This window comes from Gymnoscopelus microlampas (assembly GCF_963454915.1).
Source record: "Gymnoscopelus microlampas genome assembly, chromosome: 9".
Taxonomy (NCBI): Eukaryota; Metazoa; Chordata; class Actinopteri; order Myctophiformes; family Myctophidae; genus Gymnoscopelus; species Gymnoscopelus microlampas.
The window spans coordinates 55,684,474-55,709,913 of NC_139946.1; the positions used below are offsets into that span (position 1 = coordinate 55,684,474).

Consider the following 25,440-nt stretch of genomic DNA (forward strand, 5'->3'; position numbering starts at 1 on the left):
CTAAGATGTAGTGGAGAAGAAGTAAAAGTACAGAAAATTTGAAATACTAAAGTAAAAAATACCTAAAAATTGTACTTAAGTACTGCACTTAGTTACTTTCCACCACTGGTTTCCTGTTGACAACTGTCTCGAAGTCAAGTTCACTTTTTTTCTGCAGCGACTTCCCTGTTCTATATCAGTGAACGTTCAGCGACCAACCCTTCACGAAGACCACGCGTTCGCCCCAGACAGCAGGCTTTACCGGCAGTGGCGGAAGAAGTATTCCGATTTTACTTGTATAAGTACTCTGTTACAAGTAAAAGTACAAAAGTATTGGCATCAAAACAACCTTTTTTTTCAAAAAACGGCTCAACCTTCCACTGGCGATGTTGGATTCGCCCATGTCTCATCATAGACACAGGCCACCCTTTGTCCTGGACTGCTTTCAGTAAGTGTATTTTTTTCCCTTTTTGCACGCTTGGTATCAGGCCTGTTTGAGCACTGATTAGGGCTAGGGTTATAGGTAAGTATTAAAACAGTTAAAAAAGGTATTTACATTATTTACAGTTTATTCACTGCATAATTTTGCTTAGATCTATTGTTGTGGATTTATTGGAGTTTTAGTTTAGTGTGTTTGTCACCGTGTCATCTGCTCATTGGACCACAGGCTACATGCTAGGCTAGGCTACGCTACAGCGTGCTGCTGCGTGGGTAGGGTTGCCAAACTCCCAGAAAATGTAAATAAGGGACACCTATTCTGTGCGGGTGAACACAAAATGTGGGCAGGCAAAACCCCCAAAATGCATAGAAAACTATGCATTATATATGCCAGTGGTTCTCAAACTTTTTCATGCCAGGGACCTCCAAATTGATATATATTTGGCCGCGGACCCCCATCTGAAAATATGTTGTTCCAGGGACCCCCAGAAGTAGTAAAGATTTGTGTTCACTTTAAATGAAATATTATTCAAAGATTTGCACGAATCTTCACGATTTTTGAATCGCTTAAGTATAAAAGGTTAAAATTATTATGATGCTATAATAACACATTTTGCTGGGGACCCCCTGGAACCCCCCCAAGGACCACTGGGGGTCCCCGGACCCCACTTTGAGAACCAATGATATAGGCTATGCCATTGGCAGTTGTTTGCAAAATGTGAAAAAGTACATACTGTAACTCAAGTAACACAGATGAACTTTTCAAAGTTAAATGTATGACTGCTGTCTGAAGACGGAGGTATAGGCTGTCCCTGTGCGGTGCCAAGACGCTACGAAAGCGACAGCTACACGGTTCATACACTCATAGGTTAAGTCCATGACGCATCACTGCCACGAACAGACCTACTAAACAGGTCGAACCCCCACGTCCTCACACGTCACAGATGATTACTTGGAGTCATCAACACTGACGATTCTACTCTCCTGCCTGTCGTCAGTGTTGCCAGATTGCGAGAGCAATAAGCAGCCAGGTCTATGAAAACAAGCCCAAAACAAGTGAGACCGAAAGTCGCTTATAATAAGAAGACATGGCAACACTGCCTGTGAGAGAGAGAGAGAGAGAGAGAGAGAGGGGGGGACAGAGAGAGAGAGAGAGAGAGAGAGAGAGAGAGAGAGAGAGAGAGAGAGAGAGAGAGAGAGAGAGAGAGAGAGAGATGTTCGGAGCCACACACTCTCATGAGAACAGAGGATGTGGTCACAATGAAGAAGTAGATCATGTGAGAAATGACAGATATGAAACCGTCAACCTAACCGCCAGTGGTGGAAAGATTACTGACATTACTTAAGTAAAAGTATCAATACCACATGTAGAAGTACTCTGTTACAAGTAAAAGGCCTGTCTTCTAAATGTTACTTGAGTAAAAGTACAAAAGTATGGCATCAAAATATACTTAAAGTACCACAAGTAAAAGTACTAAAATGTTTGAAAATAGCAGATCTACAACAGATAACAGATCTCAAGTAGCCTAGGTATGAAATAGGGCTGAAGTGGTTAATGTATGTTTTATAATATAATAATCTATATCTGAAAAGTAACTAGTACTAAAGTTTTCAAATAATTGTAGTGGAGTAAAAGTATAATATCTGGTAAGGTCATAGCTCCACACAAGCGTGGAGCTATGACCTTAGATGGCCATGGGCACGAGAATGGCATTGGGGTGCCGGTGTGATCATCTAAGGTCATCACTACACTCGAGCGTGGAGTGATGATCAGGGGTGCAATGCTCACTGGACGGCCTTGCACGGCGTGCCGGAACCTATTTGACCAGGAGCACACGCAGGCACACGCATAGATTTAAAACTACTTTAAATTCACACCTCAACAAAGTTTACAAAGGCTCCCGACTCACGCCAGGTACATTAACATAGGAATTAGCCTATATGCATATCAATTGTCCATTGTGTGACCTATAGTGCAGGTGTTAAGCGACGTGCGCGTCACGTCATTGAAATAGAGTGCAAGAATATACCAAATGAGCATTGCATGCCTGGTGATGACCTTAGATGGCCATGGGCACGAGAATGGCATTGGGGTGCCGGCGTGATCATCTAAGGTCATCACTACACGCGTGCGGCTTAGATGGTCAAGAGCACTGGTCGTGGGAAGGCAGGCGTGATTAGGAGGGGAAATGGCCAAGGAGGAGGTTCCGGGGGGCCGTGGACCCAGATACTTTGGCTTAGGGGTCCGGGGCGTTAGCCGTGCAGAAATAGATTAAGGGACCCCGCCTGGAACCTCTAGAATAGGATAGAGGTAGAAAACAGAGGGAGGGAGGGAGGGTTACAGGAAACTAGCACGCCGCCATTTTTGAAATCTGGGTTTAAATACCCCGGTAGTTGGCAGTGGAGGAGTTGTCAGCTTGGTTTGTCAGCCTGGTTGGAGATGGGTGACTGGTTGGCACTGGTTGGCACGGGGTGGAGTTGCTGGTGGCTGGTTAGAGTTGTGATTGGCTGTCTTCTCCTTGATCAACCTCCTGAACCTCAGTTGTACCAACTCCATATTTAAAGTACCAAAGTCAGAAAGTACTCATTGTCCCATTTTGCACGTTTTGAAATGTGTAAAATGTATACAAATAATTTGAAAATAGCAGATATGAGACGCATTGTGAGCTTGTAGATCTGCCATTTTCAAATTTCCAAAATGTATAGGGTTGAAGTGGTTGGTGTTTTGTAATAATAATAAAACTCTACAAACTAAAGTTTTCATATAATTGTAGTGGAGTAAAAGTACAATATTTGCCTCTGAGATGTAATGGAGTAGAAGTAAAAGTATTGGAAATTGGAAATACTCAAGTAAAGTACAAATACCTCAAAACTGTACTTAAGTACAGTACTTAAGTAAATATACTTAGTTACTTTCCACCACTGCATAACCGTGATGAGGAAATGATAAGAGAAGGGAGGAGATGGCCTCTCCTTCTTTTACATAACCGTGATGAGGAAATGGTAGGATAAGGGAGTGCCAGTTCAAAGGTATGCCTAGGGTTACACAATAGGTAGAAAGCTTAAACGTTTAACTCACGGACACTGAAAGAGACGTCTCCTCTGTTCTGAGGTATAATACCTCAGAGGACCGATGCCATATGATCCATTCAACAACAGAGTAAGTGAGTAAGCTATAAGTGTGTGTGAGACTGGTTGATGTGTGAATTTCTATGAGCAGTTCGGCTACTTCAAGTTATTTTCCAACTTTACTCTGTGTGTGCTTCATGTGATGTTAGCATGCTAGTTGGCTAACCAGGTGGGTGCATTACCTCAGGGGTCTACCAGGCCCGGGCCCAGGGGCCCAGGGTTAGGGTGACCATACGTCCTCTTTTACCCGGACATGTCCTCTTTTGGAGGGCTGTCCGGCCTGTCCGAGGGGGGGTTGGTTATAAAATCCTTCAAATGTCCGGTGTTTTGGGATTGTGGGTACCGTGCACTATCGTATTTTAGCAACAATGAAAGCGCTAACGCTCATTGTTAGTGTTGCCATGTCTGAATATTTATCGCAACTTCTTTGCTTCTTTTTCTGGCTTGTTTTGGAGGAATGTTTCCTTATTTCTCTCACGAGACTTGGCATCACTGCTGCTGACAGGCTGGAGGCACACGTGACAAGACACACACACACACACACACACACACACACACACACACACACACACACACACACACACACACACACACACACACACACACACACACACACACACAGACACTGAACAGCATACATCGTGCTCAGCGCTGCCTGTCATTCATTGATCCCCGACTGAGACAAGTTACACAGACAGAGGCGGAGAAAATGCCTAAACACAAATGCATCTTCACGTAGCTATGGCTATGCCAGGTGTGCCTTGGCACCAAAAAGGTTGGGAAACACTGTTATAGAGGCTATTTGTATGTGAGTGATGTTGTGATGATGATGATGATGATGTTGATGTTGTGATGATGTTCTTTTTGTTAAATGTTGAGGCATTATTTATATTTTTTACATTAGCCATAAGAAACATTATTTTGAAGAATGTGCTATAACATTGAAGAACAGGCTACTTCTCTATTTTCTTTTGTTTAATTCATAGGTTTTGAGGTATTTTTTACATTTATAGACATGAGAGAGAGGTTATTTTGAATAATGGGGTACCTCACTTGTGAGGTAGCTGTAAAGTATAAATACTTTACAGCTGTTAAAATGAGTATAAATACTTTACAGCTGTTAAAGTGAGTATAAATACTTTACAGCTGTTAAAGTGAGTAGAAATACTTGACAACTGTTAAAATTAGTAAAAATACTTTTTTTTTTGCAGCCTTGAAATGAATGGACAGAGTTTTAACATTGTTCCTCCACTTCATTTATAGCTTGATGAAATTAACTCGTCAAAGACACCGCTCACTTCACACTGGGTGTCAATGTTTTATTTATAGCGCACTTTACATTTTTGCTAATCACAAAGTGCTACAGAGTTTAAATGGCACAAAAATAACAACGGCAAGTAAAAAAAATGAAAAAAACATTCAGCAACATGACCCGTCTTGGGGTAAAAACTTGATTAAAACTTATTAAAAGACTTTTAACCACTTAAACAGTCAATAAAGTTGACCTTTCACTCTGTTCTTAGTCTGCTTTTTTTACCGTGTTGTGAGCTTGTAGATCCAATCACACAAAGATTTAGCGGCTCCCCTAGTAACTCTGAGGACCCCCTAGGGGTCCTGGACCCCCTGTTGAAGACAACTGGTCTAAACATTTACTTTGTAGATGTTGCAAAGAAATAAACCATCGTCACCTTTTAAGTGAGTGTTTATGCTGCCAGTTTTATCTGTAGCAGTGGTTCTCAAAGTGGGGTCCGGGGACCCCCAGGGGTCCTCTTGGGGGGTTCCAGGCGGTCCCCGGAAAATGTGTTTATACAGCATCAAAATCATTTTAACAACTTGAGCACTATACATCATATATATATATATATATATATATATATATATATATATATATATATATATATATATATATATATATATATATATATATATGTATATATATATATATGTATATATATATTTTTTTATTTTTATTTTTTTAATAGCAGATTAAAAAGCTCACAACGCGTCCTAACGTGACATGTTTGTAGATGAGTTTGTAGATCTGCTTTTTAAAGAAAAAAATATTCGAAAGAAATGTTGACAAATCTGGAATATCTTAACAACACAAATCTTGTATGGGGGTCTGTGGCACAGAATGTTTTCAGGTGGGGGGTCTGGACACATTCATTTAAATTTGGGGTCCATGACCTGAAAAAGTTAGACGTTAGAGAACAGTGATCATAGGACTTTGGAGGGACACAAAGTACAAAGTAGAAAACAGCACTGGAAGCTATAAAATCCACTGTTGCAATGCAGGAGTGTAAAGGCCTTTGCAGACAGGGTAAGATTTTTCGCACAGGAAAAAAATGACAATATAATTTTTTAGCCCTTTAAGACCGGGGGACGCATCTGTGTAACCACTTTATCCATATTTTATACTTTTGGCTATTCAAAAATTAAAAAGAAAATTAAAAGAAAATAGGAGATCTACAAGATCATAGCGCGGCACTCGGTGCCGCGCTATGAGCTTGTAGATCTGCTATTTTCTTTTAATTGTGTTTTTTTTTTGCAAATCTTTGAATATATAGCTATAAAGCAATCGTTTTTACTCAAATCTTTGACACTGATATTATAGCAACATAAGTGTTTCAGAAAACTGTTTTAAACTGATTTAGAAGCCATTTGTAGAATCCCCAGAAGCAATAACATTTTAGTTAGAAATGCTCGCTTTAAATATATATATATTCAAAGATTTGCACAAAATTGTTCACAATCTTTCAAAAATAGCCCAACGAAATCTAAAAATGACTCACAGATGCGTTCTCAGGTCTTAAAGAGTTAAAATAGAGTTAAAAATATTGTTCCTGAAGAAACAATGTAGGCTCGCTTTAAAGCCAAAAAAACTGTAGTTATAAAAAGTACAAATTCAGTTTGACCTGGTGTCTCTGTCTTTGTGTTGGTCTTTGTGTTGTGTGTGGGTGTAGACGTGCCTCCGGTTGATCAGATCAGGAGCACCCGTTATCATTCTCCTAATTGTCATCAGTTACACACCTGCTTGCAGCTGATGGTAGTAAGGGGATGGAGGGGTATAGGGGGCAGGAGTGATGGGTGTGGGTCTTTGGGGTGCTCCCCCCTGGCTCCAGTGAGCTTGTAGATTAGCTATTTCCGATGGTTTACTGTGTGTGTGTGTGTGTGTGTGTGTGTGTGTGTGTGTGTGTGTGTGTGTGTGTGTGTGTGTGTGTGTGTGTGTGTGTGTGTGTGTGTGTGTGCATGTGCGTGTGTGTTTGAGAGCAGGGTATGGGCTGTAGGGGTGGGGGGAGTTGTGTGGGGTTATGTTGACCAATACACACCATTAGTGTTAAATTGGAACTTGAAATGTACAAAATGATTGCCAAAATAATTTCACCCATTTACACACACATTCATACACTGATGGCAGAGGCAACCATGCAAGGCACCTTTTCATCGAGAGAAATTAGGGGTTCAGCATCTTGCTCAAGCACACTTCGACACTAAGGGCAGGTACACACTGTATAGGACTTTTAAAGTGGTCGGGGGTCGCCTGATCGTTAAGCATTTCACACTACAGGAGTCTATTTCTTGAAATGGGCTGTCATATATCGTTGTGGTTTTCACCCTATAGATTGATCCCCGACCAGGGATTACACACTGTAGGATAGTTCACTAGGATGCTGTCCAGAGTCAGACCCAATACATGCTGTATTTGTTTTTATTCCAATTCATTTTAATTGACGTCTCCCGTGATATATCTCCCTCTCCCTCCCTCCCTCCCTCCCTCCCTCTCTCCCTCTCTCGCTCTCTCTCTCTTTCGTCAGAAGCGGTCAGTGTTGCCATGTCCGCTTCTTATAAGCAACTTTGGGATAGTTTTTCTGTTGCTTGAAAGTGTAGTTGCTTATTTTGTCCGCAGACCTCCCCCCTTCTGAAGATATGTTGTGCCATAGACCCCATACAAGATCTGTGTGGATTTGGAAAATATTCCACAATTCACGTTGTGAGCTTGTAGATCGGCTATTTTAAAATATGCAATGTATTTGTATATAGGGTTAAAGTGCTGATGTGGCCTGCCCTATAGTCGCTCTACCGGCCTCTACCCCTGAGCCACTGCCGCCACCTCTACTCACTCTTTTCAAAGATGTCAAGGTTTTTCCAAAATAGCAGATCTACAAGCTCACAACGGATCACATTGTAGATCGGCTTTTTTTTTAATAGTTAATGTAAGACAGGGGGGGGGGGGTATGTCATGGGGTGTGGGAGGTGGGGTGGCGCTGGAGTATGGGGTGTATGTGTGTCTGTGTGTGTGTGTGTGTGTGTGTGTGTGTGTGTGTGTGTGTGTGTGTGTGTGTGTGCGTGTGTGTGTGTGTGTGTGTGTGTGTGTGTGGGGGGGGGGGGGGGGGGGGGGGGGGGGGGGGAGTTTGGCGCTTACAGTGTACAAACGTTTTAGCATCAAAATATACTTTGAGTACCAAAGTAAAAGTACTCAAATTTTCAGAAAATAGCCAATCTACTAGCTCATAACGCATCACATTGTAGATCGGCTGTATATGGTTACAATAGGTTTGGTATTAATAATACAATCTGCTAAGTAACAAGTAACTAAAGCTGTGAAATGCTGTCATTGTAGTGGAGTAGAAGTAACAGAAATGGAAAGGAAAGTAAAAGTACCTCAAAATTAAACTCTGCATGGTAAGCACTTACATAGTACTTGAGTAAAGATACTTAGTTACATTGCAGCACCACTGCCTGACAGCCAATATAGGAAGTGTTTCATTTCCCAAAAATGTGTCCACAGTGACTTTACAAAACACGAAGCATTTCTCCTCTGTCCTTCTCTCTCTAGGGGTTTTCAGTTGAAATAACATTGACTTTCCCATTGACTGTATGGGATGTTTAAAGTTAAATATTTCAAAAACTACAAATGATTTCAAAAAGAAAAGTACAAGCACACATGTCCACAGTAAGCTGGATTGTTTACAGTTTGAATGGAGTTTCTAAGTGGAAGTATGTAGGCAGCCTGATCGCCAGAGAATTAGTATACATTGCACGGATTTGTGCATAGTCACTTAACCCCCAAATTCCGTGCATATGTACGGGGAGTCCCACTGTGGGCGTAACCAGTCGCAACCCGGAAAAACCAGGAAGTAGAGCAGTCCCCACAACAAAATTTACGATTCTGTGCCTATCGGTACGTAACTCAAACGGCGCTGAGTAGGCTCAAGGGACGGCCATAGCTGAGTGGTTAGTGAGTCCGGCCAGGTCAGCATATGTGTCGATGAAATGAAATTTGTCCCTGAGCAAGACTCTTAACCCCAAATTGCTCACAGGTTCTCATTGGAAACAAGACCGCAAGGACTTTCATGAACGACCTGTTAAAAAGAATTATCCTTATCCTTATCCTTATGTCGCAATGTTCAGGACGGCAACTCGCTCGCTTTAGCTTGCTCGGTGGTCCTTCACACGGCGACAATTCCCTTGAGACTGCGCGCCTCCGAAATGCTTTAGTCACAATGAGGGAGATGCATGTGAACTACCACTGAACCATCATGGTGGAGCGGAGGGGAACTTTGCATTTTCTAACATTATAGTATATTTATGTATCTAATTCATATAATAAACTTGGATACTGAACCACAGTTTTATGAGACAGAATGAAGAACAACAGTCAATGCCTGTTTGAATTTCTGGGTAAATATCTGTAAATGGAACCATCTGGAGATACAAAATCTTCCACTGATGGCTTTAGGTTCAAACTGTAAAAAACGGTCTTTTGGACACGTCTGTTTTCAGTGGCAGGATTTTCAACTCAGCGCTCCTATGTTCAAGGTGTTGTAACCTGTATACCAGGCCTGCGGGTTTTTATAGTGATTGTCATTTAATATTGGTGTTGCAGAAACCATTGTGGCAACCAGCATTCCTACACGTTTATACCTGTTATACAGCCTGCTGTTGTAGATCTCATGTTTCCAGAGAACATTCTAAAGTAACATTTGAGCAGATATATTGACCTCACATTTTCATCTCTCCACAGCTATTCTGAAGCAAAGAAATGGATCCGTCACCACAACCACGAGAATGGCACAGAGTCAGTGAAAGGTGGCATCAACAGTTAGTGAAGCTTGCAAACACTAATGAGGCCAATGTTGTCAAAGTTGGAAATGTTGTGTTTGGGACAGATGATGAATTCCACATAGCACGGGGAAGTGGTTTAACTGAGGTGTTCTTGGGGTTAAGAGATGACGGCACTGAAGTCGCAGTGAAGAGAATGACTAGGCACAATTATAAGGTGCTGAAGAATGAGGAAGGCTTTTTACGTCTTCCAGAGCTTGATGATCCTTCCATTGTTCGATATGTGGACTTTGTAGAGGATGATAACTGGGGGTACCTTGTTCTTCAGTTATGTGAATACACACTGGAAGAATACATTAAATCCATTCCTACAGGCTGTCCTTCTGAGCAGATTGCAAAACAGGTTCTCATGAGCTTAAATACACTCCATTGTCAGAATCCTCCAATTCTCCACCGGAATATCACCCCCAGGAATGTCTTGATTGGTAAGCAACAGAAGAATTTTAAATAAGCAGCTAATGTCTATATGAAATATGCATCATTCACTGAATTTATTGTGATGAAACTGAAACCCTTTATTATATGTATCTACCCAATTTCCCCTGCAGATGTTACGGGGAAGGCGAGATTGTCTGGTTTTGGAACAAGCAGACAGTTGCTCAGAGGACAAACAACACATTTCACAGGCTGGGCAGGAACAAAGTGCTGGATGGCGAAGGAGACCTTGAATGAAGGCGGTGATGATGTATTTATACCCTATAAACGCAGCACTGACATCCAGGTTTGTTCTTATGCTTATTCTTAAAGAACAATTTAATCTTTGATAACAACACATACTATACTGTCACTAAATGTTCATGTTTATTGTAAAGGTGGCTGGGATGTTGTTATATTACATCCTGTCTGGAGGATACCATCCGTTTGGCAGCAGCATTCGGTGTGAAGCCAACATTCTGGATGGAAAGTACAGCCTGCACCATGTTCAGGATGTTCTTGCCAAAGATCTCATTAAGAGGATGATCAATGAAGATCCAAAGAAAAGACCTACCGTGGAGGAATGCTTGGCTCATCCCTACTTCTGGGGGAAAAAAAGGTACTAGAAACAGGCAGAGCTATTTGTACATAATGGCATAATCACAACCATAAATTGTTTTAAAGTGATCCAACAGTAGGTTTTCTGTCTAGATATATTTTAACAACATGAACCCTAGCATCCATATTCTGGGCATGTCATAGGCAAATAGGCAAAACAATTGCTAAAGTAGCTATTGCTGTACTGTAATGTTGACAATCTCTGTGGAACACTTTTCACCAACATTTGCTTGTACCCGTAAAAGTGAAAAAAGTGAATAGGCAAACATACAGTGAAAATAGATGATCTACAAGCTTACAATGCGTTATGCATCTCGTGTTTTGAGCTTGTAGATCTGCTATTTTAAGTGATTGTTTTACCATTTTGAACCATTAACCAGCAAAATGTTAACATTTTGGACGTTGTGGAAGATATAACCTCCACAACGTCTAACTTTTGGCTTGAACCTTCACCTCAGAATGAGACAGTGCTCCAATCATTTAGTGCCATCTTGTGTCAAGATTTTTATTTGCACTTTGCAATGCTTTCACTTTGAAATTGTCGGTCCACTCTGGTTTTGTTGGACCCGTCATTTCACTGTCAGAGCCCCGAGACAAGCGGTACCGATTCTGACCTGGACCCGGAGTCATTTATTGAGAATGGACACGAGACCGAGCCGAGTCTGTCCTCGGGTATTTGAGGGGGTCAGGCTTACTCGACAACCTCTTGTATAGGGAATAAAGGAGGAAGCCAAGTACCCAGGGGGACCCCAGTCAGCAAAGTACATAGGGTTTAACTGATTAAGTGTGTTTGTTTTGTCAGCACATCATTTTTGTTTTATTTCTTCCAGGAGAAAAGACTACTTGATACGGCTTGGAAATGAACAGGAAGTCCAGAACGTTCAAAATGCAGACCAGAACCTCATCAGGAGTTTAGAGCAGTATGCTGAGAAGGGAATATTCAACGCATGGAAAGACAAGGTGAGTAAAGCATCATTTGGGGTTCACGTCTGTCTTTATGTCCATTAGGGCTGTTAATGAATAATCCCTATTCAAATATTCCTTCGAATATTAAAAATAAAAGAAAGTTCTACTAGAATAATTAAGTTCTCACAGCAGCTGGTCTCGCAAGATTGCATCCGCCTGAGCTCTGGGCCAAACGGCTTCATGTAAAACTTTTTATACGACGGTGTCGTGCACCGAACGTGAGCCGATCTACAAGACCACAACGCGTCGCAAATGCAACATGTTGTGGTCTTGTACATCGGCTGTGTTTGACATCGTGCAACAAAGCCGTTTGGTAGTGATGGTAGACCGTTTACAACCAGACTCCACCGAAAAAACAATGTAAAAACCTCACAGTAAAACTTCCTCCAAGTCACATTTCCCATGCACCTTTATTTAAACAAAAACGTTTAATATGACTGAATTGATTATTTTGATTATATATATCCAGTTTCAAGCACTGGTAACGATTGTTCCATTCTTCTATCACAGGCTCAGATGCTCAGAGCGTCCATTCTATGGGACAATTATGTGCTGGTACCTAAACCATTACAGTACTTAAGCTTATCAAAATGACGCTATAGAATAAGATATAAGTATGAATCATTCATTTTATTACACCATAGAGAGCGCTTCGCAGCATGAACCATGGACAGACGCATACAGAGAAAGAAAGAGACATCTGTGTTTTTTAAATAAACTGCATACAATATTTTAGATTAAAAATAACATGTTCAAAATACGATAGATTCAATGGATTCAAAGGAAAGTTTTAGCGTCATTGTTGGCCATTTTTAATAGGCCTAATGTCCATTAGAAAAGGACATTGTATCTTTAAGTTGTATGTGTTTCCAGTTTCCAGCTCAGCTGATTCAGAAGATGGAGACAGAGATATGGATGAGCTACCCTGAGAATGGATTTGGATTGCTGCGCTTCATACACCATCTCCATGTGTACTAGTAAGTTGAATTTGATTATAAAATAACACACAATGTAGCCGCTCCCATCCTTTTATATGTACATTTATTTTTAACGTGTGAGCACATCCATGATCCAAGTCTGTTAGTCCTACCTGAGTGTTTGCTATCACTTGATGCAATGATCAGGAGACTGCTTCGAAAAGGTCAAAGTTCAAGATCACAACCAAGTCAGTGAAAATTGAGAATGCAGATGAATATTTTCAAAAAACCTGGTGAGGCTTCCCCCAAGAGATGATTATGTGTTACGCTGATCAGGTCAAAGGTCATATCACAATCGACAAACTGAACAAGATGCTCCCACTCCCTCCTCCCAGGCGCTATTGTTTATTGTATCAGTGTTACACTTGAATTGAGAAAACAACCAAACAAGCCACATGTGGTTCACTCTCATCAGGGTGTAGTTTATACTTCTTTATATAGGTTAACATCACATCATCCATAAAGAACAGGGCAAAGATAATGTTTGGATTGAAGCTTGTCAATTATGAAGAGCCATCATAGTGAATTGAATTATGTGATTTATGTGCTTTAAGTAAATCATAAGGCAGCCTGTGATAGATTTGAGTGGTCACCAAAATAATTCATATTGGGTGACAACTGATTTGTTTGTTTACAGTCCTGATGATGCGGCACCTTTTGACCTGATGAAGATATGTCCTGGTCTGTTTGAAAGTGTCTATATGTTTGCCCAAGACCAAGGCTGGAACACACGGACCACCCTGAAAGAACTCCTCATTCCGCAACCCCCCAAGAAAAGAACATTACGAAAATGGTTCCCAGTCAGTAAAAGGTGGCGTGAACAGTTGGAGGAGCTAGCAAACACTGTTGAGGGCAATGTGGTCAAAGTTGGAAATGTTGTGTTTGGGACAGATGGTAAATACCGCATAGCAAAGGGAAATGATGGATCTGAGGTGTTCTTGGGGTTAAAAGATGATGATGGCACTGAAGTTGCAGTGAAGAGACTGGCTAAATCCAACTATGAGGTGCTGAAGAACCAGAAAGGCTTGTTAAGTCTTCCAAAGTTTGATGATCCTTCAATTGTACGATATGTGGACTTAGAGGATGATGAGTACCATGTCTTCAGTTATGTGAATCTTCAGTTCTGTGAATACACGCTGGCAGAATACATTGAAGATTACATCCGGAAGGGGAATGAATTTCCTGGACGCTGTGTTACTGAACAGGAGATTATAAAACATATTCTTGTGAGCTTAAAAACACTCCATTGTCAGAATCCTCCAATTCTCCACAGGGATATCAAGCCCCAGAATGTCTTGATTGGTAAGCTACCGAAAACATTTAATACATTGAAATAAACAAGCTGATGTTAGAAATATAAGCATCATTCACTGAATTTATTTTTGATCAAATCTAAAAACTTTATTATATTTTTCTACCCAATTTTCCCTCCAGATATTTGGGGGAGGGCAAGATTAGCTGATTTTGGAAAAAGCAGCAGTGCAGGAACAAAATGCTGGAAGGCGAAGGAGACCATGGATGAAAACGGCGATACTATACGTGTAGAGTATGAGCGCAGCGCTGACATCCAGGTTTGTTCTAATTCTTCATGAGAACAATATTTAATCAATGAGAACAATGCATACTGTACTGTCACTAATTGTTCATGTTTATTCTAAAGGTGGTTGGAATGTTGATATATTACATCCTGTCTGGAGGACACCATCCGTTTGGTGAAAGCCATAGAGGTATAATCAACATTTTTGATGGAAACTGCAACCTGGACCATGTTCAGGATGAGGTTGCCAAGAATCTCATCGAGAAGATGATCAATAAAGACCCAAAAAAGAGACCTACAGTGGAGGAATGCTTGGCTCATCCCTACTTCTGGTCAAATGAAAGGTTCGAGAAACATACAGACATACAGTGTTTATACACAACTACAGCTTATCTTGTGTGGTTTGATCCAACAGTAAGTTTTCTAGATATATTGTGTTAAACACATCTATTTTTTTATTTTTTATTTATATACCCAGTGTAGTAGCTGAGTATAAGTGCACATTTTCAGCAACACCCTGCACGCGCGCGCGCACACACACACACACACACACACACACACACACACACACACACACACACACACACACACACACACACACACACACACACACACACACACACACAGTCTGTTGCTGGTCAAATGAAAGACTGTGTATGAGACTGCGGTTATACTGGTCAGCAACAGTCTGTTGCTGACCAGTATAACCACAGTCGAATACTGTTGTACTGGGAGCTGACCGGTACAACCACAGTGTGTTACTGTTGCACTGGGAGCTGACCAGTACAACCACAGTCGAATACTGTTGCACTGGGAGCTGACCAGTACAACCACAGTGTGATATTGTTGGCCACTGAGCTGCTCCACTGGAGCAGTTGGGGGGGTCAGTAACTTGCTGGTGTTGGGGGAGGGGTTAGTGGTGACCATTCATTTCCCCACCCAGATTTTTCCTTTCGGTCAGGGGAATCAAATTGGCAACCTTCCGGCAACAAGTGTGCTCCTCTAACCTTTAAGCCACCGTTGCCCCCATATTTTTGATGCATTATTTTTGTCATGTTTTTTCCAGGAGAGAAGATTACTTGATAAACGTTGGAAATGAACAGGAAGTTGTAAACTACTGTCAAAATGCTGACCAGAACCTCAGTTCATCTCAGTATGATAAGAAGGGACTATTCAACGCATGGAGAGACAAGGTGACTAAAGCATCATTTGGATTTCACATCTGTCTTAATGTCCATTAGAAGAGTTAATGTTATCTTTAAGTTGTATGTGTTTCCAGTTTCCACCTCAACTGGTTCAGAAGATGGAGACAGAGATGAGCTACCCTGAGAACGTACACGGATTGCTGCACTTCATGCACAATCTCTGTGAGCACCAGTAAGTTGCATCAAAATTATACAAAATGTAGCCACTCCCATCCTTTTATACGTACAATTATATCTAACATGTGAATACTTCCCTGGGTGTGGATCCAAGTGTGCTCGTTGTTAGTCCTTGGAAAGCACTTGATGGAATAGTCAGTAGTAGTGTTGCACCGATGTTCCGATATGACTTAATTCACGTATTGGATATCTGCTATCACGCCACCGATCCACGTTCCAATCCAGATTTAAAAAAATCAAAAAGATGTTTACTACAGTCCATCCTGCACAGTGCAGTGAGCGAACCCAACCTATGTGCAGACTTGAGACTGCAAACGTGACCACAGATAGCCCAACTAAAGTACATAATGCAAGAGAATGGATCACTTACAGTAAGTGACGTTACTGTCCCGTCCGCTGATCAGTTATGTCACTGCAGCAGCTGAGTGCTGTGGAGAGTCTTCACAGCTGTGCGTCGTTCTGACATTATTCATTTTATGTGCAGTGCACACCGACACGTAACAAAAAGATTACAGGAAATGCTAAACATATTTGAAATCCCATTCCAATGATCTCATGGTAAAGGTATTTCTATTCGTAGTAGTATTTTTTTTAATATATGTTTTTTAATTAATTAAAAATAATACCTCTGCATACCACTAGAGGTGACTTTGCGTACCACCGGTGGTACGCGTGCCATAGTTTCTGAACCAGTATTGAATTGTATTGAAGATTATGATGCACTTTACTACTTTATAAAGGAGGAGTTGGACCACATGGCAGCCTGTGATACAGTAGATGAAGAATTTGTCTTGAGTGAACCACTGCTTCTGTTTACAGTCCTCAGGATGCGGACGATTTCGACCTGATGAAGATGTTTCCTGGTCTGTTTGAAAGTGTCCTCCAAGGCCGTGACGTACAGACAGAGCCACCACCACCGCCACGAAAGTGGGTCCCTAGTAGTGAAAGGTGGAAACAAAAGTTCAAGAAGCTTACAAAGGCTGGGTATGACAACGTTGTCAAATTTGAAAGTCTTGTGGTTGGAAAAGGTGATGAATTCCGCATAGCAACGGGATGTGAGGGAACTGAGGTGTTCTTGGGGTTAAGAAATGATGGCATCGAACTTGCAGTGAAGAGAGTTAAGAAAACCTCTAAAGGGCTGAAGTATGAGAAAGAGTTGTTCCAGAGGACCTTGATACAGTGTGATGGGCCTCACATCGTAAAATACAGGGGCTTTGATGAGGATAAGAACTTTGGATACCTCAGTCTTCAGTTGTGTGAATACACGCTGAAAGAATACATTGAAGATTACATCCAGAAAGGAATTGAATTTCCTAGAGGCCGTCTTCCTGAATGGAAGATAGCAAACCAGGTTCTCATGGGCTTAAAGATGCTCCATTGTCAGAATACTCCAGTTCTCCACCGGGACATCAAGCCCCAGAATGTGTTGATTGGTAAGTTAGAGAAGAAAATAAAATTACAAACAGATGATGTTAGAAATACAAGCTTTTTTATTACTTTGTTTTTTTACTTTGTTTAATCTAAAGCTATTTTTTATATTGATCTACCCAATTTGCCATGCAGATCTGCATGGGAATGCCAGAGTGTCCGATTTTGGGCTAAGCAGACACTTGCCTGAAGATGAATCAAAGGTTTTAACATGCAGTCACGGATCAAGCTGCTGGATGGCGACAGAGACCTTGAAGGTAGGCCAGTGGTTCTCAAACGGTTTCATGCCAAGGACCCCCCAATGTTGTGCAAGGGACCCCACTAAGAGAAGAGTTTAAAAACCTTTATTGTGCATGCATGCGTGCGTGCGTGCGTGCGTGCGTGCGTGCGTGCGTGCGTGCGTGCGTGCGTGCGTCCGTCCATCCGTGAGCAGCTCCGGCACCATTGCACTGATTGGCGTGAAACTGTGCACACACACTCCCTGGATGCCAGAGCAAAACCAGTTGCCCTACATTTTTCACATCAGCCTTTTTATAACGCTATACCAGCAGGCCGATTTTTGCAAAAACACATTTTGGGTATTACTCCTTTTTTTTGTCTAAACATCACGCAAATAGTAACACATTATCTCTATAGTCATGCAGTGATCAAGACGAATCTGTCTGATTATTCTTATTTCATCGTCATTAGCTAAGATTGGCTTCAAAAACTTGCACGAGGGGCCCGTTTTCAACAAAATGTCTCAAATCATGAACGTAGCATGCGATTGCCATGAAATCTCACATCGGCCTGTTATAGCGCCACCAAATTATCTCTATAGTAATGTGATCAAGATGGATCTGTCCGACTATTCATATTTCATCCAGATTGGCTAAGATTGACTTGTACTTCCTGGCCTGGCGGAGACCTGTGCTCCGAGGAGCAAATTGTTCAAGTTTTTATTTTAATAGCAGGTCGCAATGTAACACGTTGTGAGCCTGTAGATCAGCTATTTTTGAACAGCTGAACAATTAAATAGGGCTTAAATGTTTAAACTGTTCCTCATTGTGCAGATGATCTACCCTGGGGAGTCCACTTTGAGAACCAGTGAGGTAGACGTTGCTGTTGAACCTGTTAAAACTACTGAACGTGTACAGTTTAGAACCAGCAGTGACATCCAGGTTTGTTCTGATTCTGCATGAGAACAATTTAATCAATGAGAACAACACATACTATACTGTCACTAAATGTTCATGTTTATTCTAAAGGTGGCTGGGATGTTGATATATTACATCCTGTCTGGAGGACACCATCCGTTTGGCGAAAGGCTTCGGTGTGAAGCCAACATTGTGGATGGAATCTACAACCTGAAGCATGTTCAGGATGTTCTTGCCAAGGATCTCATCGAGAGGATGATCAATAAAGACCCAAAGAAAAGACCTACAGTGGAGGAATGCTTGGCTCATCCCTTCTTTTGGTCAAAAGAAAGGTAAACAGGCAAACATTTTCCGTTGCTCATACTGTATTTTCTTCCTCAATATTATGTTTACATGTGACTTATTATAATGGCTTAATCACAACTAGGGATGTGAACATTATGTTGAATTTCAATTTTTTTTTTTTATTGATATTACTTTTAAAAGGATCTCTTATATGCCTTAATACATTATATATTTTTTTTTAAATCATGGGTAACACCTCCAATGCGAACTAACCCATCGCCTTGCACTATCTCTCTCAAAATGCAGATTCAGACAAATCAAACTCAGAGAAATCAAACATAACTATAGCATTGGGGATTTATAATGAAACATTATGCAGCAAACATAACGTTGTCTTACAGGACGTGGGATTAAAGCGTTCATGTCCCCTCTCACTAACAACACAGTAAACAAACAAAGTATTAACTACTGTACAAACAGATATGACTAGGAACTGTCAGGTGACCACATGCTTAGACATCTTTGAAAAAAGCCTTTGTCGCATTTTTGAACCATGGCTTGGAAACATTAGGGCTTAGACACAAATTCTGAACTTGATTGTTAATAGCCAATTCTTAAATAATCGATTGACGTATCCAAAAATGACTCTGACACGTCGATTCGTAAAATGTGCATCCTTAATCACAGCCACTGCTTTAACAGTTTGATCCAGCAGATGTGTTGTAAGTGCAGTTGTTTTTCTAGTACAATGTTTTTGTTTGGTTTCTTCCAGGAGAGTAAAGTACTTGAAAGATATTGGAAATGTAGAAGAAATTGCGAAATGTGGAAAAGCTGATGAGGTACTCATAAAGGATCTACACCAGTATGATGAGAAGGGAATATTCAACGCATGGAAAGCCAAGGTGACGAAAGCATCATTTTGGATTGTTGTCTGTCTTTACACTATGTGTACTATGTGTCCATTAGAAGAGTCCATTTGATCTCTAAGTTGTGTGGTTTTCCAGTTTCCCACTGAGGTCTTCACGGCGATGACGAGGATCGTACTGGGAAAAAGAGACAGATGAAATACCCTGACAATGGACTTGGATTGCTTCGCTTCATACGCAACACCAATCAGCACCCGTAAGTTTAATTTGATTACAAAATAACTCAAAGTGTAGCCACCTCCATCCTTTTTATGTAAAATGATGTGTATTTTTTAACATATGAGCACTTCCCTGGGTGTGGATCCAAGTCTGTGCTTTTTGTTAGTCCTACCTGAGTGTTTAGTTTGCTCTGGATAATTGATAACAGAAAGGCGTATCATCTATCAATGTGTGCTATTCGGATATTTATATTACAATTATTTTATAAGCCAAGCAGTGTACGTTTAAAAATCTCTTAGTGAGTTAATGATCAGTATGCTGCCGCCAAGAGATTTGTGTTGAAAAGGTCCAACGGTCATGGTCGTACTGGAGAGCCAGAACAAGAGATGTATGGAATACTTCATTAAAAGGATACCTGACTAATATGCCAAATATGCCTTAACACATTATAAGTGTCCTCTATAACTAACACACACACACACACACACACACACACACACACACACACACACACACACACACACACACACACACACACACACACACACACACACACACACACACACACCTTTAGTTATAGAGGACAATTACAACGTATTAAGGCATATTTGCCTTTTAACTCTTTAACTGCCAGAGTATACAACTAAATAAGGCCCAGACTGTCACAGAATATGTATCTCCAGTATGATGGATCCCCTGATGGTTGCTAAGTACGGAGGGTTTCACTGTGCTTCAGCGAAAGAACAATAATAATAATAAATATAGCTGCAAGCAGCGATAATATGGGGCCAGGAGAGAGAAAGAGAAATGATAATTCCTTTAACAGGTCAGTTCATGAAAGTCCTTGCGGTCTTGTTTCCAATGAGTGCCTGTGAGCAATTAAGGGTTAAGAGTCTTGCTCAGGGACAAATTTCATTTCATCGACACATTTGCTGACCTGGCCTGGAATCGTACCTGGGGCAACCAGAGTCTCTGGCTCCCTAGGCGGGCTCACTAACCACTCAGCTATGGCCACCCCTCAGAGAGAGAGAGAGAGAGAGAGAGAGAGAGAGAGAGAGAGAGAGAGAGAGAGAGAGAGAGAGAGAGAGAGAGAGAGAGAGAGAGAGAGAGAGAGAGAGAGAGAGAGAGAGAGAGAGAGAGAGAGAGAGAGAGAGAGAGAGAGAGAGAGAGAGAGAGAGAGAGAGAGAGAGAGAGAGAGAGAGAGAGAGAGAGAGAGATAGATAGATAGATAGATAGATAGATAGATAGATAGATACGGAATAGATTGAAGAGACATAGAGAGAGACAAATGGGGAATAGATTGAAGAGACATAGAGAGAGACAAATGGAATAGATTGAAGAGACAGAGACATGGAAACGGAATAGATTGAAGAGAAAGACATGGAAATGGAATAGATTGAAGAGAGAGAGAGAGCGCCATGGAAACGGAATAGATTGAGTCATGTTTTTTGCATTTCAACTTAAATGAGTCTGCATCAAGTGAGGCTTGAACCGGCAACCTTACGGTCATGAAGCACTCTTAGGTAGCTGCAACACTACCTATAGTGCTATATCTTTGTCCAGGCTGATATTGTCTGTTGAGGATCACAAACTCTTGCCTTCTGTCATGACCCAAGCCCCTGTTTCACTAACACTAAGATCACTCGTTCACAAACCATTTACCAATGAAGAAATTGTACATCTCCTCAGAACCAAAATTAGTGAAAGTAGCCGATCTACAAGCTCACAAACCATTAAAAGTTGTCAGATTGTACATTGGCTATTTTCACAATGAAGTATGTTATACATTGAAAAAACATACTCTCATTGCTATCTGAAAAGTTGTGAGATTGTAGATCAGCTGTATGTAAAAAACACTCAATTAAGTATTTCATGTTATCTTTAACAATTGCAGATGTATTCATTGATAGTCATGTTGTGTGAAATGCAACTCAGATGAAGTCTGCACCAAGTGAGGCTTGAACTGGTGACCTTCAGGTTGTGGGGCACACATTTAAGCGAGAAGCCACCAACAGACAAGAACCTGTGAAAAAGGAGATCACACAGATCATACAGTTTCACGCAAATAGCTGAAAAATCCTGGGTTTAAGTGTTTTTCAAACTGCTCAAGATTGCGGACAATCTAAGGGCGGTGCTTACTGGTCAACGTGATAGATGTGTTCCTCATTAGTCAAGGCACATGTGTAAGCAGGTCTAATGGCTGTCGGCCAAACGAGGCATGACTTTTGCCTGTTTAAAGTTTCAATTTTCAAAAAATTGCTATAGCGCCCCCGTTTGACCAATTGGAGTAAGATTGGTTTCAGTGATATTTGGAATGGCCCTTTACATTTCTGCAAAGTTTCAAAGAATGGTAAGTCTGCATGTATGTGTTAGGGGCAGATGAATAATTGTCATAAAACTGCAATATTCATTGGCTCATTAAAGCTTCATTTTTTCACTTATGGAAGATATTTTGCAAACGTTTTTTGGTATAGGTCCAAAGTTCATGTGTAAAAATTTTCGTGCAGATTACTCAAAAATCCCAGGAGGAGATAGGTTTTAACTGTTTTTCATATAATTCAAAATGGTGGGAGATCTAAAGGTCAGAGGTCAAAAGTCAGAGTGTGAAAGTTGTTCAGCATGAGGAGACGCATGTGTGCATCGAAGTTTCATGGCTGTAGGTGAAACAGGGCATGAGTTGTACCTGTTCAAAGTTGTCATTTTCAACTGAGTGCTATAGCGCCACCTTTTGACGAAAGATTGTGAGATTTATTTACGGGGCCAGAGCTCAGCTCTGGACCTGTTTTATTATTCGCTTTATTCTGTCACTTCTGCCACTTTTCGCAGTTCTGGCTGAACCGCGCTGTCGCTTTTTACGAAACTCGGACATATGGTAGATGGTCATGAAAAACGATCAAGAAATAATTCTCACAATCTTTCGTCCAAAGGTGGCGCTATAGCACTCAATTGAAAATGGCAACTTTGAACAGGTACAAGTCATGCCCTGTTTGACCTACAGCCATGAAACTTGGATACACATATGCGTCTCCTCATGCTGAACAACTTTCACCCTCTGACTTTTGACCTCTGACCTTTAGATCTCCCACCATTTTGAATTATATGAAAAACAGTCATTGGCTCCTAACTTCTGCATTTTTTCACTTATGGAAAATCCGTTGGACATTTTTGTAGGCAGTGGTCCAAAGTTCAAGTGTCAAACGTTTCGTGCAGATTGCTCAAAAATCCCAGGAGGAGATAGATTTTAACTATTACAGTTTTATGAAAATTATTCATCTGTGCCTAAAACATACATGCAGACTCACATTTCTTTGAAACTTTGCAGAAATGTACAGGGTCATTCCAAATATCACTGAAACCAATCTTACTCCAATTGGCCAAAAGGGGGCGCTATAGCAATTTTTTGAAAAGGCAGACTTTAAACAGGCATAAGTCATGCCTCGTTTGGCCGAAAGTCGTGACACTTGCTTACACATGTGCCTTGACTCATGAGGAACACACGTATCGATTTGACCATTAAGCTCCGCCCTTATATTTTCCGCAATTTTGAGCAGTTTGAAAAATACTTGTTTTTGCCAGTTCTGGCTTAACCGTGCATACGCTTTTTACGAAACTCGGCCATATGGTAGATGCTCATGAAAAACTACCAAGAAATAATTCTCGAACTCATTCGTCAAAGGGTGGCGCTATAGCACTCAATTGAAAGTGCCAACTTTGAACAGGTACAACTCATGCCCTGTTTGACCTACAACCATGAAACTTCGATACACACATGCGTCTCTTCATGCCCGAGAACTTTTGTGGTCTGACTTTTGACCTCTGACCTTTAGATCGCCCACCATTTTGAATTATATGTAAAACAGTCATTGGCTCCTAACTTCTGCATTTTTTCACTTATGGAAAATCCGTTGGAATTTTTTGTAGGCAGTGGTCCAAAGTTCAAGTGTTAAACGTTTCGTGCAGATTGCTCAAAAATCCCAGGAGGAGATAGATTTTAACTATTACAGTTTTATGAAAATGATTCATCTGTGCCTAAAACATACATGCAGACTCACATTTCTTTGAAACTTTGCAGAAATGTACAGGGTCATTCCAAATATCACTGAAACCAATCTCACTCCAATTGGCCAAAAGGGGGCGCTATAGCAATTTTTTGAAAAGGCAGACTTTAAACAGGCATAAGTCATGCCTCGTTTGGCCGAAAGTCGTGAAACTTGCTTACACATGTGCCTTGACTCATGAGGAACACACGTATCGATTTGACCATTAAGCTCCGCCCTTAGATTGTCCGCAATTTTGAGCAGTTTCAAAAACACTTAAACCCAGGATTTTTCAGCTATTTGCGTGAAACTGTATCATCTGTGTGATCTCCTTTTTCACAGTTACTTGTCTGTTGGGCCAATGGCGTCTCCCTTAAATGAATGCCTCACAATCTCAAGGTCGCCAGTTCAAGCCTCACTTGATGCAGACTTCATTTAAGTTGAATTGCAAACAACATGACTGTATCAATGAATACATGTGCAAATGGTAAAGATAACCTGAAATGCTTATTTGAGAGTACGTTTTTTCAACGTATGACATACTTTATCTGAAAATAGCTGATCTACAATCTCACAACTTTTCATGGTTTGTGAGCTTGTAGATCGGCTACTTTCACTAGTTTTGGTTCTGAGGAGATGTACAATTTCTTCATTGGTAAATGGTTTGTGAACGAGTGATCTTAGTGTTAGTGAAACAGGGGCTTGGTTCATGAAAGAAGGCAAGAGTTTATGATCTTCAACAGACAATATCAGCCTGGACAAAGCTATAGCACTATAGGTAGTGTTGCAGCCTATTAGTCTGAAGGTTGAGAGTTCGAATCCTGTTAATGGCAGTAGGTTGAGATGTCCAATCAAACCATTATGTTTCCATCTCTCTCTCTCATCAATCTATTGTTTCCATGTCACTCTCTCTCTCTTCAATCTATTCCGTTTCCATGTCTCTCTCTCTCTCTATTCACTGGCCCCGTATTATCGCTGCTTGCAGCTATATTTTTTGATCGTTTTTCATGACCATCTATCATATGGCCGAGTTTCATAAAAAGCGACTGCATGGTTCAGCCAGAACTGGCAAAAACGGCAGAAAAAGAAGAAGAAGAAGAAGAAGAAACGGAATAATGCCAATAACAATATGGGTCCATGCTGGAAGCCTGGCCCCATAATAATAATTCCGTTCGCTTGTTATACGCCGTTAAAAATAGCATGTTTTGGCAAAAATACATAGGAGCCGAGATAGAGGATTTGTAAGTAATAAGTTAACCAGGAAGTGAATGGGAACAGTAAATATTTGGATCACGTTATCTCCTGGTTCTGTGTGAAAAAAAGAAAGAAAAACATCGTCGTTGGCAGTGTGAGCACTGGCAGAATTCGACGAGTTACCTCGTCCATGGCAGTCAATACGTTTATTATAATTATTATTATTAAAGATTATTAACATTACAGGTAGTACAGTTAAAAGTTTATGCTAAAAGGATAACAGGAAAACCCCCAGGGACTTGTTTCCATTGTGGTCCTTATACTCAATTAATTAATTAATTTATCAGTATTACATATACTATACATATACATACAATACAAAAAACTCAATAGAATCATAAGGTACATGTATTTACAAAGAAAGGAGGAGGATGCTACTACCAAGGTGTTCACTTGTATTTTGAGGTCAGCCATTCATTTACTTTTAGTTTAGAGTTTTGAGTTCAAAGATGGAGTAGCGCGAGTGTGGTTAAAATGAAATAAACGATTTACAACCGATGTTTCTGTTTACAGTCCTAAAGATGCACCAGATTTCGACCTGCTGGAGCTGTTTCCTGGTCTGTTTGAATTGGTCTACCTGTTTGCCCAAAAACGAGGCTGGAAGATACACGAAACAATGCAAGGGGCCACGACCACTGGGGGCATACAGTCC

At 40.9% G+C, this 25,440-nt stretch overlaps 1 protein-coding gene across 3 annotated transcripts; it reads left to right on the forward strand.

The window, feature by feature from the left end:
• Positions 1–243: 243 nt before the first annotated feature.
• LOC311052284 (uncharacterized protein) lies at positions 244–25,440 on the forward strand. 3 transcript variants are annotated; one of them, XM_084067177.1, is made up of 18 exons: positions 244–427; positions 9,572–10,094; positions 10,218–10,390; positions 10,482–10,702; positions 11,532–11,661; positions 12,541–12,644; positions 13,282–13,946; positions 14,079–14,215; positions 14,305–14,525; positions 15,248–15,374; positions 15,461–15,558; positions 16,383–16,996; positions 17,127–17,248; positions 18,044–18,151; positions 18,239–18,459; positions 19,185–19,314; positions 19,417–19,534; positions 25,302–25,440. In XM_084067177.1, the coding sequence occupies exons 2-17, from the start codon at positions 9,590–9,592 to the stop codon at positions 19,474–19,476; spliced, it is 3,636 nt and encodes a 1,211-aa protein (XP_083923303.1). In that variant the 5' UTR covers positions 244–427; positions 9,572–9,589; the 3' UTR covers positions 19,477–19,534; positions 25,302–25,440. The 3 variants fall into 3 exon arrangements, with proteins under 3 accessions (XP_083923303.1, XP_083923301.1, XP_083923302.1); XM_084067175.1 differs by lacking the exon at positions 244–427 and adding an exon at positions 3,487–3,577; XM_084067176.1 differs by lacking the exon at positions 244–427 and adding an exon at positions 3,503–3,581.

Excerpts from the sequence above, each read along its gene's own strand:
- LOC311052284 (XM_084067177.1), top strand. The coding sequence starts at position 9,590 with ATGGATCCGTCACCACAACCACGAGAATGGCACAGAGTCAGTGAAAGG. Across the intron at positions 10,095-10,217 it reads CCCCAGGAATGTCTTGATTG|ATGTTACGGGGAAGGCGAGA; the intron begins GTAAGCAACAGA and ends TTTCCCCTGCAG. Across the intron at positions 18,152-18,238 it reads GAACCAGCAGTGACATCCAG|GTGGCTGGGATGTTGATATA; the intron begins GTTTGTTCTGAT and ends TTTATTCTAAAG.